This window comes from Passer montanus, unplaced genomic scaffold, assembly GCF_014805655.1.
Source record: "Passer montanus isolate IOZ18808 unplaced genomic scaffold, ASM1480565v1 scaffold69, whole genome shotgun sequence".
In the NCBI taxonomy this organism is placed as follows: Eukaryota; Metazoa; Chordata; class Aves; order Passeriformes; family Passeridae; genus Passer; species Passer montanus.
The window spans coordinates 2,669,744-2,690,532 of record NW_024372036.1 but is presented as its reverse complement, the minus strand read 5'-3'; the positions used below and the strand labels follow the sequence as shown (position 1 = coordinate 2,690,532).

Below are 20,789 nucleotides of genomic sequence, written 5' to 3'. Positions count from 1 at the left end.
CACAGCAATGCCTGTGAAATTTAAAACAAAACAAAACAAAACAAAACAAAAAACCCAACCCAAACAACACTTTTTTGAGGAGTTTGAGCAAGCATTGGGCTTTTTTCGTTTTAGGTTTATTCTGACGTTTTTGCGGTTTTTTCCCCCCCGGCAGCCCCTGAGGGCTCCTGAGGGGGCGGGCGCCAAACAATACTCTTTTGAGGAGTCTGAGCAAGCATTGGGCTTTTTTCATTTTAGGTTTATTCTGACGTTTTTGCGGTTCCCCCCCCCCCGGCAGCCCCTGAGGGCTCCTGAGGGGGCGGGCGGGGCGGGCGCGCGCATGCGCGGGGCGGGCGAAGGCGGGAGCGCGCGGGAGCCGCGGGCGGGCCGCAGGTGAGGGGGGTGGGGGAGGATCCGAGCAGGGGGAACAGCGCCGGGATTTGGGGTTTTGGGGCTCTGGGGAGTAGGATTGGGGGTCCTCGCGGTCTGGAGAGCGGGAATGGGGATCCCCGGGGCTCCGGGAGCGGCCAGCGGCGCTGCTGCCCTTCCCCTGCCCGCGCCGGGCCGCCCGTGCCCGCTCCTTGTTTGGATTCCGGGCAGGGTTGTTACCCCAAAAAAAGTTTTTCTCTCAAGTCTTAAACCGATGCACAGGGCTTGATACCGTCCTCTTGCCATCCCCAAAGAGGAACTTTAGCCATAATAATCGCAACTTTTAGAAACAGCCTTCCTCAAAGCATCCTGTCAGTGACTGCAGTGCAATTCCAGCGGTGCCTGAGAAACGCGCACAAAGTTTGGCCGCCAGAGCCACAAGGAACAAGAATCGGGGTTTGTTCTGTTCCCTCCAGGAAACATGAAGGTCATCACTTGTGAAATAGTGTGGCATAATAAGGAGCCGGTTTACAGCTTGGACTTCCAGCATGGAGCGGATGGGAGGATCAATCGCCTGGCCTCGGCAGGGGTGGACACAGCCGTGAGGGTGAGCTGAACCCGGGTCTGGAGATGTGCAGGGTGGGGGGGGTGTTACCCAAAATATCGGCTTGGTTTCATTATCAAAATACTGGGTTGGTTTCATTATCCAAAATATCGGGTTATTGGCAGGTACATGCCAAGGGGAGTGGATCATTTGAGGAAAGAGTGTACGGTTGTACGTAGAATTATAGAGTGTTTTGGGTTGGAAGGGGACTTAAAGCTCATCAACTGCCACCCCTGCCATGGCAGGGACACGTTCCACTGTGCCAGGCTGCTCCAAGCCCCAGTGTCCATCCTGGCCTTGGACATTTCCAGGGGCAGCCACAGTTTCTCTGGGAATTCTATCACGGCCTCTCCCCACCCACCCAGGGAACAATTTCACCCTAACATTCAATCTAAATGTACTCCCCTAGTTTGAAGCCACTCCCCCTTGTCATTACATACTCTTGTTGTCTCTGCAGTAGTTTATTGCAGTTGTCTCATATAAAACTTTTTCCTTCCTCACTGGGAAATTGACCTCTTCTTCCCTGATGGTGCATATGTTTCAGGGCTTTTTTATACATATTTTAGGGCTAGAAAAATGTCAGTTTTCTTTGACATAAAATATGCTCCCTGATAGGAGGGTGGAGTGAGGTGGGGTCAGACTCTTCTGCCATGTCCCAATTATTCCTGGTTGCCAGAAAGTGATGTCTTGAGAAGGCTGACCTAGAGCAGAGGCTGCACAGAGCTAAAGAATAAAGCAGGGATTTATGAAAAGGCCTCCATGGATCCACCTTGGGCAGCACCAGAGCCCAGCCAGGGCTGCAGCCAAGATGAACCCAAATGGCCCCAAAATGCACGAGCGCTGCCGGGGTCTCTCCCTGGGCTCAGCTCTGCTCCATGTGCACATTGCACTTCAGTGTCCAATCCCAGCTGCAGCCCCTGCAGTCCCATCCTGCTTGTTTTTCTCTCTGCAGCCCACGGGGTTTGTGCTCCTGGGCTGAGATTGGGATCATTTGTCCTTGGTGCCCAGCTGGAGCAGGAATTGTTTTGTCTCCCTGCTCTGTGCACAGAGCTCACCATCCCATAATGTGAAGCTCAACCCCACACACTAAAGCAGCACAGAATGTGAAAAACAGAAAAGCTCAAACCTGAGGCATTGCAAAGGGAAAGGAGGAGAGGAAATGGCCTCAGATGGCACCAGGGCAGGCTCAGGTTGGAGATTGGCACAGGAAATTTCCCTGGCAGAGTGGTCAGGCCTTGGGCTGAGCTGCCCAGGGAGGTTTGGAGTCACTGTCTGTGGGAGTGCTCAGGAGGAGCCTGGATGTGGCCCTGGGGACAGGGTTTGGGGTGATGCTGGTGCCACTGGGTGATCCTGGAGGTCCCTTCCCACCTTGATGATCCTGTGACATCCCACCTTGCCCTGGAAAGCTGTAACACTCTCCTCACTAGATCTGGAAGGTGGAGAAGGGCCCGGATGGAAAAGCCATCGTGGAGTTCCTGTCCAACCTGGCACGCCACACCAAGGCCGTGAACGTCGTGCGCTTCTCTCCCAGCGGGGACATCCTGGCCTCGGGAGGGGACGGTGAGAGCTGCTTCTCCTCTGTCCCATCCTGCATCATTTGGAAGTTAAACTGGTTGAAATCCACCTGAATGGACAAAAGGGAGTGGGAAATAAAGCAGCTTGCTCTGGTTTCTTCCACAGATGCTGTCATTTTGCTGTGGAAGCTGAATGACAGCAAAGAGTTGGAGCCGATGGTTTTTCAGGATGAAGATGAAGCTCAGCTCAACAAGGAGAACTGGGCAGTCATTAAAACTTTGAGGTAATTTATTATTTGGTCAGTTTGGTTTTCTTTTCAGTGTTTTTGTTTTCTCAGTCCTTTTTAACATGTGGTACGCTTTTCAGTTTGTGTAGAATCCCTGCACTGTCTGTAATTCATTTGCTCTGATATTAATACTTTTACTCCCTGTTAATGAGACTCAGAAAAAAGAGGGAGAGGGACATTTTAAATAATCAGGTGCTGACAGGACAGGGGGCAGTGGTTTTAAGCTGAAGGAGCAGTTCCTGGCAGCTGCTGATGTTGATGTGAGAAGAGTTGCAGAAGTGCTTGAAGCACCAGCAGGAGTTCTTATTTGCCTCTTGATAATTTTTATTAACCTAAAAATTCATAAAACTCACATTCACACATAGCTTTTAATTTTCAAATTAATAATTGTTTTCTCCTGCCTTCTAGAGGCCACTTGGAAGATGTGTATGATATTTGCTGGACCTCAGATGGAAATTTCATGGCATCTGCCTCTGTGGATAACACAGCAATCATGTGGGATGTCAATAAAGGTAAATGCTGCAGTTATCCCTTGGAATTCCAGATCTCCTGGAAGTGCCTCGTGGCATTTCCTCCCAAAAAATGGGAAACATCTTTCTTTGTGATTGTTTTTCTGTGTGATTTTCTGGGTGTGTGAGGCCCCTCTATAAATAGATACAAAATATTCTCAGGCCAACAGAATTTATACCTGAGGACTCTGTTCACCTTGGAGTGTTTAGGAAATAACTTTATGCATTTTTTACCCCCCAAAACTCTTGCACAAACTTCTTTTATATTCCTTACTCCACTTCTTGGTGTTGTGCAGCGTGGCCTGAGCTCTGTTTGTGTCTTTCCTTTTGAAAAGCTATTTATTTTCTTTGAATCTTGACACCTTCTGGTATTTCTTTGCAAGAAAGCAACACTTAAATAATAGAAAAAATCCCACCTTGGCCAGTATTCAACAAAGTATTTCTAAAACTCTCTGTAACTTTGTCTCATCAATGTTTTGGCTCTGAGATCTTCCCTTGTGGAACATCAGTGGAGTCAGAGAATCCTGCCTTTGCTAATATTAATCTAATATTAATTCTAGTTAATTATTAAGTTTATAGTGAACAAAACCCTAAACTGGCACTTTAAAAGCAGCTTTTGCTGATATTCTTATCAGCCACCATCCAGTGGACACTTGAACGTTTAAAAAATATTTCCCTACATTTTGAAGCATTTTTTATCTTGTTTTATGTCTGAAATGTTTGGAAACACATTGAAATTTATGATCTGAAAGCTGTTTGTAATTTCAGGACAGAAAGTTTCAATATTTAACGAGCACAAGAGTTATGTCCAAGGAGTGACCTGGGATCCTCTAGGCCAGTATATTGCAACCCTGAGTTGTGACAGGTGAGTGTTTTTCCTAAATATTCCTGAATTAAAAGGAAGTATGCCAGATAAACATGAGGTTTTACTCACTTCTTTGTGTAAGCAGGTTGATGTGAAAGTCAAGTGATATTTTAGTTATTTTTTTGGCTTGTGCTCAATGATTCCTGCAGTCTCTCTTAGCAGCAAATAAACTTTTGAAGGAGTCTTCCTTTAGGAATTGAGTTTTATTATTGATCATTATTGATACTCTTAAGAGAGTGCTGCATGGCTGTGTTAATGAGCTGATAAATTCATCTTGGGGATGGAGCAGCCTGGGACAGTGGGAGGTCCCTGCTCCAGGCAGGGCTGGAATTAAATGATCCTTAAGGTCCCTTCCAGCACAAAGCATTCCATGATACAACTGATGGAGATGTAGTTTATTGTTTTTAAGGTGAGTTCCCCCTTTTGAGGAACCTACAGTGCAGGTGGGAACAGCCTGGCTTTTCCCTGTTTCCTAATTCCCTTATTGCTCCAAAATCCAAGTGCTGGGACTTCCCAAATCTTGTGGAGTCCAGGCATTGTGAGGGGTTGATTGGTTCTTTGGTCATTAAAGCACATCCCTCTGGTGGTGTCTCGTGAGGAGAATTTTAATTAATGGTTAATTGGTGCTCCAGCTTTACGTTTTGAGGTGCTGACTGAGAAGAGAGATCCTGGAACATCTTTGGCAAACTTGGAGTGAAAGGAAGCTGTTCATAGGAGAGGCTGGGAGAGCTGGGGTTGTTCACCTGCACAGGAGAAGCTTTGGGCTGAGCTCAGGGTGGCCTTGCAGGGCCTGAAGGAGCCCCTGGAAACCTGGAGAGAGACAATTTCACAGAATCCCTGGGTTGGAAGAGACCTCCAAGAGCATCGAGTCCAACCCAGCCCTGGAAGCTCAACTGAACCCTGGCCCCCAGTGCCACATCCAGGCTTTGTTAAACACCCCCAGGGATGGGGACTGCACCACCTCCCCGGGCAGCCATTCCAGAACTTTATCAATCTTTCTGGAAAAGCTTTTTCCTGATCTCCAGCCTGTATTCCCTTGGTGCAGCTGCAGGCTGTGAGCTCTGGCTGTGTCAGTGCTGCTGCAGACAGAGCCCAGCCCCAGCTGAGCACAGGCACCTTTCAGGAGCTGTGAGGGTGAGGAGGGCACCCCTGAGTCTCCTTTTCTCCAGGGGAGCACCCCCAGCTCCCTCAGGGGTTCCTCATAGGGCTGGAGGGACAGGACCCAGGGAATGGCTCCCAGTGCCAGAGGGCAGGGCTGGATGGGATCTTGGGAAGGAGGAATTGTTCCCTGGCAGGGTGGGCAGGGCTGGGATGGAATTGCCAGAGCAGCTGTGGCTGCCCCTGGATCCCTGGCAGTGCCCAAGGCCAGGTTGGACACTGGGGCTTGGAGCAGCCTGGCACAGTGGAAGGTGTCCCTGCCATGACAGAAATGGCTGATTTTTCATGTCCTTCCCAACCCAAAGCATTCCCTGATTCCCTGCTGGCTGACTCTGCTCTCCCACCAGGGTCCTGCGAGTTTACAGCACCCAAACCAAGCGAGTGGCCTTCAATGTCACCAAGATGCCATCGGGGTCGGGAGCTGAAGGAGAGGTACCTGGTTCTGCTGGGGCTGCAAACTCTGCTGGGGGCTGTTTTATCTGAACTTCCTGTCCCATGAAACCAAAGGATCAAATATTTTCCATTCAAACAATTCCTGTGTTGTAGAATCATCAAGGTTGGAAGAGACCTTCACACTCATCCACTCCCACCATCATGACCCTGAAACCACATCCCCGAAATTTCGTGCTGATGAAAGCAGTAACACAATCCTTTAGTTGTAAAAGCTAAAAATAGTGTGGAGAAAACAGTTCTTAATAGGAAAAACTTCAAACATACCTGGCAGTAGCTGGGAGTTTATTAATGGATGTGAGTAATAATAGTAATAATGTTTTAAAGTTAATGGTAATAATATTTTAAAGTTAACAGCCTGGAATTTTCAAGAAGGTTGTTAGATTTTCAAGAAAAATATTAATTAGGGATAATTTAGGAAATTCTAACCCTAAGAGGGAAAACAAAGAGCTTTTTTTTCCTCCCAAACAGCTTTAAGTGATAGTAAAATAACACCTCCAGGCTGACTATAACTTTCTTAATTCCTTCTATTCATTCCTTTTCTTTTTGGGGGAAAACATTGGTAAGAGTTTTATAGCCACTGAAGAGCAGGCCTGAGAGCAGGCACTTTGCCATGAGAGAAGTTCTGTTTCAACCTCTAATCCTGGGGTTAGAATGCGATGCCTGGGCAGCACTGGGTGTTAAACAATGTTGTTCTCCAGGTTATGACTATTTTTTGATGGCTGGTTTAAGGTGACAGCTCTGGGAGTGTTTTGCTTTGCAGCTCAAGAGGGATCAAGGATTATTTTTCTTAGCTGTGAAGAATTTTTAGAAAGCTTGAAGGAGCCATGGATTTTAAAAGGTTTTACTTGATAAGTTCCATCAGGCTGGAGTGTCCAAGTGGATGTTTTGTGTCCCAGGGATTGCAGCTGGACATTCCTGGCCTTGTCCACAATCCTGCTTTCTGTGTTGCAGGTGAGGAGCTTTCGGATGTTTCACGATGACAGCATGAAGTCGTTCTTCCGCAGGCTCAGCTTCACTCCTGATGGCTCCTATCTGCTCACTCCAGGTGTGGGGACATCTCCTGGGACATGGGTTGTGTCACTGAGGTTGGAAAACATTCCCAAGGTCATGGAATCCCAGCTGTGCCCCATCCCCACCTTGTCCCCAGAGCTCTGAGTGCCACCTCCAGGGGACACCTGCAGGGATGGGCACTGCAAAGCTCCCTGGGCAGCCCCTGCCAAGGCCTGAGCACCCTTTCCATGGGCAAATTCCTGCCCTGGCCCAGCTGAGCCTGCCCTGGCCCAGCCTGAGGCCGTTCCCTCTGCTCCTGTCCCTGTTCCCTGGAGCAGAGCCCGACCCCCCCGGCTGTCCCCTCCTGGCAGGGACTTGTGCAGAGCCACAAGGGCCCCTGAGCCTCCTTTGCTCCAGCCTCAGCCCCTTCCCAGCTCCCTCAATCTATTGTATCCTAATTTGAATTTCCTTAATATTTCCTTCAGGGATGCTGACTTATCCTAATTAAGGCATTCCTCATTCTCCCTGTTGAAGAAAATAAAAACTCCACAATATCCTCCATTGACAATCTACAACATGAAATTTCTCCTGTGATGAAAGTGATATTTATGGCATTTTGCTGCATAAATTGCAACACCAGAAGTCTTAAGACAGAAATGTAGGATAATGAGTGGGGTTTTTTTGACTCTGTCCTTCCCTCAGAACATTCTGCATTCGGAGTAAAAACAGCCCAGCAAGGAGGGATCAGTGTGTGCCTGTCCAGACCCTGCTTTTATTGATGTCTGGCAACATCAAAAAGCAGCTTTGAAGAGGGTAGTGTGTAAGGGAAACAAAACCAGCCCTAAATAAATATTTGGGATGCCTTTTTAAGTTGTATTCAGCTTTTGCCCAACTGACAAGCCTAATTCCTGGGAATTAGAATATTTCTGGAGAAGCCTAATTCCCAGGAACTGGAATGTTTGTGGACACAAGGTGTGTGCTCAGGAGCTCTCTGAGGTGATGAGTAACGTTGGAACCTTTGTTTTTGCAGCTGGCTGTGTGGAATCAGGAGAGAACGTTACAAACACCACCTATGTTTTCTCCAGAAACAATCTTAAAAGGTAGGGGGGTTTAGTGAGATAAAAATCTGTTTGGATTTAAAAATAAACAATTCAAGTAGTGCAAATGTGTTTTCTGAACTGCTGGCTCTCTCTGAAGGCCCGTGGGTCACCTGCCCTGTCCTGGCAAGGGCACTCTGGCTGTTCGCTGCTGTCCTGTGTACTTTGAGCTGAGAGGAGCCTCTGCTGAAGGTATGGTGTCTGCTCAGGAAGGCAGGAGCCTCCCCTGAAATGGAAAATGTAAACCCCCTCCCTCTGAATTGTTATAAATTTGAAATTAAGGGGCTCTCAGGCAAAGATATGGGAGTAGGAATAACAGTTCTTTATTAGGGAAAAAATGAAAATAAAAAAAATAATGCAGTAATACAAACAAACACTGCCAGAGTCAGAACCTGCCCTGTCCCCCTGTGGGTCAGGGTGGTGGCACAGTCCCATCCCATGGGGGCTCAGCCCTCCTGCAGTGCCAGCTGTGCTTCTGCTGGAGCAGGGATCCTGCACAAGGCTGCAGTTTTCCTCTGCAGCTCCAGGGCTGCTGGAGATGGGCCTGCTCTCCCTCTGGGAATGCAGGGCAGGAGAAAGCTGCTCCTCTGGGAATGCAGGGGGCAAAGGCTGCTGTGCTGTTCCAGGCTCAGATTGGATCCAGGTAGGAATGCTTGGCTCCTGCCCTGGGCGCAGCATCTCCCCATGGGATGCTGGAATTGGATCAGCCCTGCAGGGACACTCAGTGGCCATGGACAGCAGAGATCTCCTGGAGGGAGGATTGGCTGTGGGAGAGAGAAAGGAAAAACTGCCCCATGAACAGCAGAGAACTGCCCCAGCTCTGACAGATGGGGATAGAACACACACCCCCATTTCCAACCTAAGACATATGGAAAGCTTCAGAGAGTGGGAACTCCAGCAAATCTGGGAAAAGATGGGGCTGGTCATTATTTTATGCCCCAGCCTTTCAGCATTCCTCTAAGACAGTGCTGAGAAGCTGTTTCCTGACTCTGAGGCCCTGAGTTCACCTCAAGTCGCTCATGAGTTGCTTTTGGTAGAGTGGAGGAATGTTCCTTGGCCTCTCAGGCTGCAGGAACACTGTGAAATATTTTCCTTGAACTGTTAACCATTTTGTGTTCGAAAGAAATAACCTGGTTTAGCACCAGAGGAGCAATGCAGTGAAATAATTCCTGTTAGTCTCAACTGCCCACATCACAGGGAGTTGGAATAGTTTGCTACAACCACTGGTGTTTATTCAGGGAAGCAGTGCTGGTGTTACTGGGCAGAGCAGGAATTCTGAGCTGGGGACAGGATTTTGTGAAGTTGCACAAGAATTTATTTTGTATTTATTTAATCCAGCTTTATTGTGGGTCCAGGAGTGTTTATATTTTAGCAAGACTGACATTACTCAGGTGAAAAGGCAGAGCTTGGCTCCTTTCTTTCAAGGTTAAATTTGTAGTATTCCTTACAGGATTTACCTGTTCTATTTCCATCATAATTTTAAATCCATGGTGGTGCAAAGGAAGGAGATGAGGGTCTGCAGTTGGTCTCTGTAGCTCCTCTAAAGGGAGACTTTAATATTAAAGTTCTTATAAACATGCTGAAAAATTTCAGCTGGAAAATAGAAGGGAAAAATTACAAAACAGTAGCAATCCAGAGGGAGAAAGGTGCCATTTTTTTTTTCAACTGAGAAAATAAAAGAGTAAATTTCAGACAACAGAAATGTTAAATTTTGCATTTTGTGCAAGAGCTGTCTGCTCAGTGTTTACACTGATTGATGATGTAATTTTATTTTAATTAATGGCTAAGTGCAGTCACTACCTTGCAATAAATACAAGATAATTCTCTCTGTTCATTTCTTTGCAGATGAAATCAGTCCCAAATCCCCCCCTGCCCTGTTTAACCTCCCCTATCGATTGGTGTTTGCTGTTGCTTCAGAAGATTCTGTGCTTTTCTATGACACTGAGCAGTCCTTCCCCTTTGGTTATGTCTCCAACATCCATTACCACACCCTGAGTGACATTTCATGGTAAGGAATTGTATTCCTAAGATTTATTTTGATGGGGAAATGTCCTTTTTCCATGTCCAGTTCTGCACAGCATTTGAGTCCTGCCTTGGGTTTGTATTTCATTTATGTCACACACGTGGTCACTCAGTGCTGTTTGCTCTGTAAATTAGAGAATTATGGCTCTTAATCAGTTGGGTGAGGGTTGAAGTAAAATCTTGGCCTTTAATGAAAATAAATAAATCCCAAACAGGTCCAGTGATGGATCCTTCCTGGCCATTTCCTCCACGGATGGGTACTGCTCCTTTGTCACCTTCGAGGAGGATGAGCTGGGAGTGCCCCTGAAGGAAAAGCCCCAGATCCACGTCAGGACTCCTGGAGCAGCAGCAGACAAGAAAGCCAAGAAGAGCCAATCCCACAAAGTGATTTCCCCAGGCTCCAGGCTGGCAGAGGGGACCCCTCCCAGCAAGGATCCCCCACTGCAACCCCGAACCCCCAGCACTGCTGGGAAGGAGCTGCCTTCCACCCCTGTGGGCATCAGAAGCACTCCAGTGCCATCCCCTCCCACCCCTGTGGGCATCAGAAGCACTCCAGTGCCATCCCCTCCCACCCCTGTGGGCATCAGAAGCACTCCAGTGCCATCCCCTCCCACCCCTGTGGGCATCAGAAGCACTCCAGTGCCATCCTCAGAGGAAGGGAGAAGCAGCCAGGCAGGCACCCAGAGCAGCAGAGCCCCCCAGCCCAGGAGGGTCACCCTCACCACTCTGCAGTCCTGTTTCAAAACACCCAGGTGAGATTTGTGGTGCCCCTTCCACTTGTAAATAGAGGGGCCAAGAGAAGCTGTGCTTGTGCTGCATTTAAAGGCTGAGCTTTGCACACAAATTCCCAGCCCTGGCTCTGAGTGGAAGCTCTCTTGATGTGGAGTTTTTTGTTGTGCTGCAAATGAGAGGTCAAAATGTCTCCTAAATGTGGAGCTTTTATGTTTCTGCCTGAAGCATGAGGCAGCAGATTCACCTGAGCCTTACCTTCACAACACAAGGTGTCTGTCTTGGCCAGGAGTTGGACTTTGATCCTCTTGGATCTCTTCCAGCTCAGAATATTCTGTGATTCTGTCCACTTTTCTGCATTAAAAAATGGTATCTGAGGCCTTCAGCTGCCAGGAGCTCTTTAAACACCCTTCTGCCAAAGAGTATTTTAAGAGTTCAAGTCTAGACAGGCACTCAGTGTGGAACTTAAAGCATTGATTAGGTGACTTCCTAAAAGATCTGATTTTGTAGAAATTGCCAATAATCCAGGTATTGATTGTACTGGGGCTCTGAGCACCCTGCTCCAGTGGAAGGTGGCCCTGCCCATGGCAGGAGGTTGGAAGTGGATAATGCTCCATTCAACTTGTAAAAAGAAGGGAAAATGTGCAGTAAAATATATCTGAACCACCTTTGCAGTTAAGTGATTCTATATTAATTAAGTCTTGAAGTGAAATACTCGTGGAAATGATGTCTACAAAGCAATTTAACTGTTTCTGCTCTTTTAAAGGAGAATAAACTTGATTTCCTTGAAGCCAGACACCCCAGCCTCTGCATGTCCAGCCCCAGCCCCCATCCCTCCGTCCTCAGAACAGGAACACGGTGAGTTTTTGTGGCTCTTAACACTAGCCAAGTCGCCTCCCAGTCAGATTTTTCCATTGTAGTTTTATATTGTAAAAAAATCCTCACTCTAATTGCAAATTCTAAAGTTTCTTCATTGTTTTGATGTGTCTGAGAGGTGCTTTGGGCAGTATGAAATGTGTTCTCCCTGCTCTGAGGCAGCTGATGGTGACTGTCCCTACAGTTTTAGAGCAGTGAAACCAAGGATAAATTCATGGGTGTGATGTTCTCCAGCTTTTAAAGACTTTTGTACTTTCAGCTTACCCTTATTGCAGGTGCTGGACACTCTCAGACCAGGGTTTGGGTTGTTTTTTGGGTTTTTTTTAATCTGAATTTATTAATTTGAAATGATTTTCCTGTCTGCTTCTTCCAGAGAAGCCATTGCCATCTGATGAGAGCCTCCAAGCTCCCCCAGCCCCAAAACGTGCCAGGACTGAGGAATTGTCCCTTCCAGCACCTGCTGGAGACCAAACCAGCTGTGAGTCCAACAAATAAAGGCTGAGCAGACCCCTCACAGCCTGAAGTCCAAGCAGCCATGTCTGAGTGCATTTCTTTTTGCTAAAATTCAATCCTCAATTCCAAGTTCCCTGTGCATGTTTGATGTAGAAACATCAACATTTCTGTGAAGAAACTGCCAGTAGAAGACCCAGGTTTGAGGAACGTGGTTCTGCAGCAGGAGAAATAGTTGGGAAGTGACTTCAAGAATAAGGAAATCAGGGAAATCTGGGGATTAAAAATCCATCCAGTAAGCTGTGAGTCTCCATCAGAGTCCCTAAATCCATGTTTAGAAAGCATTTTGTCTTCCAGTAACTGTCTGGCAAAAAGAATCCAATGCATTCATAAGATTTGATGTGGCTCAGGACCTAAAAAAAGAGGAAATTGTGTCATTCCAGCCTTTTGGTTTATTTCTGGTGTAAAATGATGCTCCCCAGTAGCTGTGGGGTGGAGCTGATTCTCTCTGAATGCAGCAGCAAAGCTCAGGACTGGGATGTGGAAGCAGAAATGGGAAGATTTAACTGCAAGGAACAAGAAAGCAAAAGGAAAAAATCCTCTGAAGAGCTGCTGGAAGAATGAAACAGCAGGAAGTTCTTCCTGTTTAATTTCTGGCCTTAAAAAAGAAATGCAGGTGTCAGATTTTCCTGAGGCAGCAGAATTTGGGTGTGTAGATTGAAATTTCCCCCTTCCTTTTTCCCAACTTAACTCCCTTAGCCAATAAAACACAATCCAGTGGATGGGAAACTTCTACACCTAAAATTTCTTTTTAGCATTTAATACTTCATAAAAGCAGAAATACAAATACTCCAGAAGTGACTCACAAAAGTCTCACAGGGAGGAAATATTAACAAACACCTCTGTCAGTCCTTCAGGCAAATGAACTCTTGCCTCCAATTAAATTTCAACAATTAATAAGCAGAAAGTTATAGGAAGCTTGATGAGATCTTTGTTGTCTCACTGTGATGAGGATGGGTATTCATTAGACTTAATTAAAGCTGGATTTTCTTCTAGTGAAGAATTACAAAGAGATCATTCTTACATTTCTTGGGTTTCAAGTGGGTTTTGCAATTTTTCAGATGGGTTTCAAACAATTCTGTAACTTTTTAGCTGGGTAAGGATTCATGACTGTCTTGTTCCTAGAAAGACTTTTTGCTGTGTAATAATGGTTCCTTTTGAAACAGCCACACCTTGTGCTCCTGTGCTGTTGAAGTTTTAATTTTCAGCTACCCAGCTATCAGTATTAATTTATTTTGTCATTAATTAACCACTGCCTTCTGGTCAAAATTTGCTTGATCCTTGCCCATGGATTCCAAACAGACTCTGTGTTTTTTCTGCACATTCCCTGTGTTTGTATGAACTTTGTTAGCAAATAAAGACTATAATATAACATAACATAATATAATATATAATGCAATATAATGCAATATAATATAATAATAGAAAAACTATTAATAAAACTATAAATAAGTATAAAAATATAAAACAAATAAACCGTTTATAGACATAAATAAAAATAAGTATAAATATTATATAAATATTATATAAAACATAAAGACCATCAAATTAATTTTAAAAAACAAGACTTTTCAGGGATCTCTAGGTGTTTTCTGCTCTGGCAGCTGCAGGATCCTGAAGAAGAGGCAGATTAGTTATGTGTTAACAAAAGGTCAGGAATTAAATGACATCCAGGGATGTGATTCCACCACTTCCCTGGGCATCCTTCCTTTTCCAGGAACAAATTTTTCCCTGATTTTTTTTTCCTAACCACAGCCCTCAGGTGCCCAGCACAGGGACAACTTTTGGCAGCCCCAAATCTCAGTGCTGCCTGTGAAAAATGGAAATTGTGCAATTGAGGCAGGTGTGAGAGGTCCCTGCTGTGAGAGCTCCTGATTTTCTCTGGCCGTGTGGAAGGTGGGAGATTGTTGGAAAGGAGGAGGGGTGTCCATGGAAGTGGAGGTGGCGGGGAGAGGAAAAGGGACAGGAATGGGTTAATGGGAGCTGGGATGTGCAGAGAGGCTGGAGAAGGAGACAAAATGTGTTTGGGAAGGAGTGGGAGGAAGGGAAGCTGAGAGGGACTTTGGTGTCTTTGGGAATTCCTGTGCAGCCCGGTGAGGATCCTTCTTTCCCAAGAACACCTCATTTCCCAGGCTGGGTTTTACTTGAGAGGTTTTTTTGTGGGATTTTTTTCCTCTCTGGAATGGGTAGGCTTTTTTTTTTTTTTTTTTTTTGTGAGGATCCTTCTTTCCTAAGAACACCTCATTTTCCAGGCTGGGTTTTTGGGTTTTTTTTGGTTTTTTTTTTTTTTCCCCCCACAAAACTGATTTCTTACTCTCCTGCCAGCAGGTGACAGCATTCCCTAAAGCAAAGCAAATTGAGCAGAAATTCCCCTCTACTCCAGACTTCATCCAGACATTTTTCATCCTCTTTATTTTTTTCTACAAACTGGTAATTCAGGCTTCTTTCCATGTGCTGAAGAAGCAAACGGGGTTTTACAGGGAAGAGAACACAGCAGGGTAACTTCAATCATGAGCAGAGCACGGCCTCTCCTACTCAGTGAATCCAGAGGCTTTTCCAGGAGCAACTGGCACCACAGAGGGTCCAAGCAACAGGTCTTGGGTTAGCCATGGGCTGAGGGGACACATTCCCAGGATGGCGTATCCAGCAAAACCTCTGGCTGCAGGAACAACCCACAGAGCTCCTGGCAGCCTTTATGGAGAGACTGGCCTGGATTTGGGGGCTGAGATTGGGATCATTAGTCCTTGGTGCCCAGCTGGAGCAGGAATTGTTTTGTCTCCCTGCTCTGTGCACAGAGCTCATCATCCCATAATGTGAAGCTCAGAAGTGCACATTAAAGCAGCCCAGAATGTGAAAAATAGAAAAGCTCAAACCTGAGGCATCCCTGGCAGTGCCCAAGGCCAGGCTGGACAGGACTTGGAGCAGCATGGGACAGTGAGAGATGTCCCTTGTCCCTGCAATGGCAGGGGGTTGGAGTTGGATGATTTTTAAGCTCCCTCCCATCCCAAACCCATCTGTCCTTCCCAGCTATTTTTCCCTGCTTGTTCCAGACATTCCTGCTCAGATCTCTCAGCCCTCGGCAGCACTTTAACCAATCATCCCTGAAGTCAAATCCCAACATTTGGTCCCAATTATCCCTCTCCCTGAGCAGCCCCAACCCCACACAGCAGCTCTGTTCTTCCTCAGGTGTGGGATTTTGGGATGCTGCCATTCCCCTTCCAAGGGGATCTGACAGAGCTGCTGAGGGATGGGACTGGGGGTGCTGAGGCTGCTCCTCCTTCCCAATCCCTGTGGGAGAAGCTTTTCCATGCTCATCATCTTGGGGTCTCCCTGCAGGTGCTCCAAGATCAGCAGAAAAGCTGGAATGGGTAAAAGCAGGAACGCCAATGGCTGCTGGCCTGGATCAGGAATGGTGTGGCAGCAGGAGCAGGGAGGTCACTCTGTGAACTGGGAGCAATTTTTCCTCCTATGGCTGCCAAGCTTCCAACCCAGTGATGTTGGTATTACTGGGGATCCTGCAGATTATTCCCTCAGCTGAAAAATCCCAGGAAAAGCCCTGGCCCCAAAGCCTCCGAGCCTGCAACCCGAGAGGATTTGCCTCTCAGAGCATGAAGAATTAAAAAAGTTCACAGATTTCTTTTTGTCTGGAAACTGGGTATAAATTGAGGCTCTTTCAATGCCTGGGAAAACCTGATCCTGGTGCTCCTGAAAGGAGAGGAACCTGTTTGTGTCTTTTAAGTTCTTGCCATATTTTCTGTGAGGGCTGAACTCCCCAAATCTTCCTATTTTACTCCAGTTATTTGTGTTTTCCACTTGAAATGTTTCCTTGCTGAGAGTTGAACCAGGAAAGTTTCATTTTGAAGGGAATTATTTCTCTGTGCATTTTTCCTCCTCAAGATTTGAATTTTAAGCACAATAATGCAAAATTTTGATGCTAAATAATGTCGGGTTTTGTCTCGGCATAAACTTCTCCCCTTCAGCCACCGAAAGTAAATAAATAAGCTGGGCAGGAGTTTTTGTTTTGATTTCTGCCAAGCTGAAATAAGAAATTTTGAAGTGTTGTTTGTTGAGGGAAATGGAAATGGGCCAGGTTGGAATGGGAATGGCTGTGGGACCTCAGCCTGTTCAATTGATCTCCCTCAAAATGGTACTTTCAGCTCACTGAGTGCTCCTTCTGCAAAGCAGGAGCTGTAGCAGCCTCTGGATATTTTTGTTTTCCCTTTTCCAGTGGGGTTGCACCAGCTGGATGTGCTTAAAAATAAATAGCAGGGCAGGAGAGGAGGTGTTGGCTGTGTGCTCCAATATTCCAAATGTGAAATCCCTAAAAAAAATCTTCATCTCTGCTGTGGGATGGATTATTACAGAAAGGGAAAATTGATAGCCAGGAACAGCCAAATCAGAGTTCCTTGATTGAATCAGCAGGAGTAGCACAAAACACTGTCCTGCTGCAATATTTTACTGGATAAAATACATAAGTCTGAGCAGAGAGTGCAGGAAAAAGGTGGGTTATTGTCCATGGCAGTTATTCCTTGGAATGGGAATTCCTGTGTAGTGGCAAAGGGTGGGCATAAAACAACTGCACTTTATGCCCAGGCAGGGGTTTCCCACACTAAAAAAAATTGGAGAACTTTGCCAGGACCTGGGATGTGCTGGTTCCTGGAGCAGGTGGGGTGGTAAATTCACCACTGCTTCTGTTCACTCTCAGCTTCCCAGAAGGAGGGAAGACATTTTCCAAATAAATCACAGAATCATGGAATGGTTTGGGTTGGAAGGGACCTTAAAGCCCACCCAGTGCCATGGGCAGGGTCACTTTCCACTGTGCCAGGCTGCTCCAAGCTGGCCTTGGGCACTGCCAGGGGTCCAGGGGCAGCCCCAGCTGCTCTGGTGTGGCTGTGGGGGTTCCTTCCCTTGGATTTTTCAGCACAGAAGAATTTATGTGATATGCACAGAAGGGTTTATAAGAGAAAATATAATAAAATCACTGAAAATCACAAATTATTATAGCAGTCAGGATAAAGTAATTCAAGATTTGGAGCATTAAAATTTCACTTTCAAGCCGTGTCAAATATGAAGAGTATTGAAACTGATTCCTTGTCCTTTTTTTTCCTTCTCGTTTCTGCAGGAAGAGAGGATTTTCACTTCTAGAATTTCTGCTTGGTTAACTCAAAATGAATTTTGGATTGGGGTTTTCAATATGATTTATAAATACCTGAGGGTAAGGAGCACAGGCAGAGGTGTGGTTTCACCTTATCCATTGCACACACGTTCTTGCTATAAAAATAATTACTCTAATTATATCCTGTAATAGTAACAACTTTCAACATTGTCTCTGAGTTTTACCAGCAGGATCCAGGAGGAAAATGCTTTCTCATTAATAAATTCAGGCTCAAGCCTGAGCCTTTGCTGGGAGCAGCCACATGATGGCAACATTGCTAATCCTTAACTTTGTTCGTGGCAGCAGCTCCTGGAGCTGGGCTTTGCCTCAGAACTCCCCCTGGAGTTCTCTGGGGTTTCGAGGAAACTTTTCCTTCATGGTTTGACCTGGAGAGGGACATTTCCCAAGGGATGGAGTGATGGGAAAAGGGAGAATGGCCTTAGGCTGAGAGGGGGCAGGGACAGATGGGATTTGGGCAGGAATTCTTTATTATGAGGGTGGTGAAGCACAGGTTGCCCAGGGAAGTTTTGGACTTCCCGTTGGAAGGTTGGAGCAGCCTGGGACAGTGGAAGGTGTCCCTGCCATGGCAGGGGTGGCACTGGATGGCCTTTAAGGTCCTTTCCAGCCCAACCATTCCAAGACTCCATGAAATCAAACTATTATGAGGCACTTTGTGGCTCTCAGCTCAACATGGGCAGATTTTTAAGAGGCAGGAGGAGAAAATGCCACTTTCCTCTTTTTTTCCCCTCATTTTTTTCTTTTTTTTTTTTCCTTTTAATGAGCTGCAGTGGAACCTGTAAAAAGCTTTTCCCTGGTGACAACCAAGCAATTCCTGAACTGGTGCAGCTCTGAAACAGGAGAACAGGATCTGGCACTGCTGAAGGAGCTCGACCAAGTTCAAGCAAGATCTTCTTAAATCTTGGACATGATAAATATGGGCGAGTTTTGGTGGAGACTGGAAGAAAAATGTGTCCTTTCAGCCAAAGTAACTCTTATCCCGACAAACATTTTGCTGGATTGTTATTTGAATGAATATTTAATATAAAACATGCAACCTGCTCTAATAAGAGCACATTCATAATTTTGAGCAGGCGAGCCCTGTCCAAAATTCCCTTGGCTTTGCTCTGGGTAAGGAATAACTTAAGAAGGAAATGTTGGACTGCAGCTACTCTTGGCTGAAGGACACAGTACAGCAGGAACAGCTGTGGAAGCAGATTTACTGCAAGAAGTGAGGCTGCTAAAATCCTGACAGTACTTTGATTTTTTTTCTGGCTTTTTTTAAATGAAAAAGTCCAATATAGAGTTTATGACTTTTCATACAGTTATTTATTTTAGGAATAAGAGAGCTGCCAAACACAGCAGGTAGTTAATAGCCAATTCAGACTGTGTTTAAATAGGGAAGGAGCTATTGGCTGCATCCTTTGGGATTCTGTGATTAACCCACAGGGAGCTGGAGGTGGCTTTTTCCAGAGGCTTTCAGGTGAAACAGGAGTGGGATTGGCTCCCTTGGAGTGAAGTGAAGTTGGAATCAGATGTAGCAGATAATTCAGCTCATCCTGAAATGATTTCTCTACTGAAATGAGCTTTTCCTTTGGACAGGGAGATGGAGCTGCTGGAGATAGCCTGGAGCTGGGATGGAGATTCAGTCTCTGCCTCTGTTCCAGACATGGATCTTTCCTGGTGAGGGTGGTGAAGGTTCTGGAGAGTCAATCCTGTGAGGAGCAACTGAAGGAGCTGGGAAAGCTCAGCCTGGAGCAAACTGTACTCAGGAAGGAGGCTCAGGCTGCTGTGCCCCAGCTGAGCTGCCCGTGAGTCCTTGGTGGGACACTGGAGGGTCTGAGTGTCCCATGCCAGGCAGAACTTTGGGATCAGCTCCGGAGGCTCCGTGTTTGGCCCCTGCTGCTCCCAGTCAGCTCTGACATCTCAGGTTTGGGGGATGAGAGGGTTCAGTCACATCCCAACCCACAGGGGACTGGGGGCCACTGAGTAGTACTGAACAGTGGCCACTTTTTAAACCCCTTTAATGAACTCGGCAGCATTCACTGAACTCTTATTTTTGCTTAGTACTCATGTAAAAAAGGAGGGATAACAACCCTTGCATCCCTCCTGAGTGTGCTCTGAGGTTAAATCATGGATTCACAAAATTATTTGGGTTGGAAGGGGCCTTGAAGGTCACCTCATTCCAACCCCCTGCCATGGGCAGGGACACCTCTCAGGAGGTGATGGAACTCATTAGGCAGAAAACAAAGAATTCAACAAAGTTGGCCAAAACACATCTTCAAAATGTGTTGCAGGAGGAACAGAGGAAACTTTGGCTGGGAAAAGAGAATCAGATCTTGCAGCAGGGTCAACAGAAATTGCTGCAGGTCTGGTCACACTGAGGAAAAGCTGGAGCTGATGCCCAGACACCATAAAACCTCCACAGGAAGGGAGGGTGTTGAGTCCATGGAGTGTGAGCTTCTCTAAAACTCTGTATTCTGCTGTTTGGGCCTTGGAAGCAACAAGACATTCCAGAAAGTTCTGTTGACAGCCCGTTTCTGGTTTTATGGATCAGTTTGCTCATGTCTGCCACGTAACTTCTGCCAGGAGGCAGAACCGCAGCTGGGAGAGCCCAGATTGCTTTGGGATTCTGGGGAGGAGGAGCTGAGGCTGTGGCAGACCCTGAGGTGCCATCACTGGGGTTCTGCTGGCTGCACTGCACATTCCAGTGCTCGGGATGTGCTGCTGGACACGGGATCAGCACCAGGAGCTCAGAGATCCCAAACGAGGGCGTGTGCCTGGATCCAGATTCCAAAGACTGGATCCAGGTTCCAAAGACTGGATCCAGGTTCCAAAGACTGGATGAGTTGAGAACTCCAAAGAGCTTCACCCCAGGGGTGAGGGAGTGGCACTTCTGGTGGGAAATCTGCCAGCTCCTGGTGCCAGGAGTTCTCTGGGGTTCTGGATCCAGCACAGCCTTGTTTGTGTCCAGATCACGAAAGGAACACTTGGATATTACTGGGAATGGGAATTCCTTTCCTTTGCTCCCACTTTTCTCCTGCTGGCTGCTTGCTTGATGGTTTTCCCTTGTAGAGGAAGCAAGCACCAATTCCACAAAACTCTAGAAAACATCAACAAGTGCAAAGCTGATTCCCTGAGTTCATAGTGTTCAGTGGAAGGAAAATATTTTACTGAACTGTTCCAATTTCCAGATTCTTCATCCTCCACTTCCTTTCAAGAGTGCGTGGGCTTAAAATGATCTAACTTTGCAAACATGATGTAACCCAAATCTGGTGTGATTTTATCTGATATTTACCATGTGTTTCATGGAATAATCCAGGTTGGAAGAGACTTTCAAGATCATCCAGCCCTGACATGGCAGGTACACCTTCCACTGCCCCAGGCTGCTCCAAGCCCCAGTGTCCAGCCTGGCCCTGGACATTTCCAGGGATCCAGGGGCAGCCCCAACCTCTCCCAAGCACTTTAGTCCTAACTCTGATTTTCAAGGCTTCTTTTCAAGAACTTTTGTTCTCTGCGTTTTCCATGGAATGATAAAATGTGACCAAATGAAACGAAGAGCAGTTCAGGGCAGGGGGGAAGGCTGGGATTACTCTGTCCATGATCCCTTTTCTCCCACAGAGAGCCATGAAAAGCAGCTGAGGCTCATTAGCAAGGCAGCTTAATTGGGCTGTA

General features: G+C 46.5%; 1 protein-coding gene across 1 annotated transcript; it reads left to right on the top strand.

Annotated features, from left to right (window-relative positions):
- The first annotated feature begins 328 nt into the window (after positions 1-328).
- CHAF1B (chromatin assembly factor 1 subunit B) lies at positions 329-13,316 on the top strand. Its single transcript, XM_039729535.1, has 14 exons — positions 329-372; positions 825-955; positions 2,380-2,512; positions 2,633-2,750; positions 3,162-3,265; positions 4,031-4,127; positions 5,633-5,717; positions 6,690-6,783; positions 7,759-7,828; positions 7,926-8,017; positions 9,671-9,833; positions 10,063-10,599; positions 11,343-11,434; positions 11,826-13,316. Exons 2-14 carry the CDS (start codon positions 830-832, stop codon positions 11,945-11,947), a joined length of 1,833 nt encoding a protein of 610 aa, XP_039585469.1. The 5' UTR covers positions 329-372; positions 825-829; the 3' UTR covers positions 11,948-13,316.
- Positions 13,317-20,789: the final 7,473 nt, after the last annotated feature.

Coding starts and splice junctions, on each gene's coding strand:
- CHAF1B (XM_039729535.1), top strand. CDS start 830: ATGAAGGTCATCACTTGTGAAATAGTGTGGCATAATAAGGAGCCGGTT. Junction 2,751..3,161: donor GCAGTCATTAAAACTTTGAG/GTAATTTATTAT, acceptor CCTGCCTTCTAG/AGGCCACTTGGAAGATGTGT. Junction 6,784..7,758: donor CTCCTATCTGCTCACTCCAG/GTGTGGGGACAT, acceptor TTGTTTTTGCAG/CTGGCTGTGTGGAATCAGGA.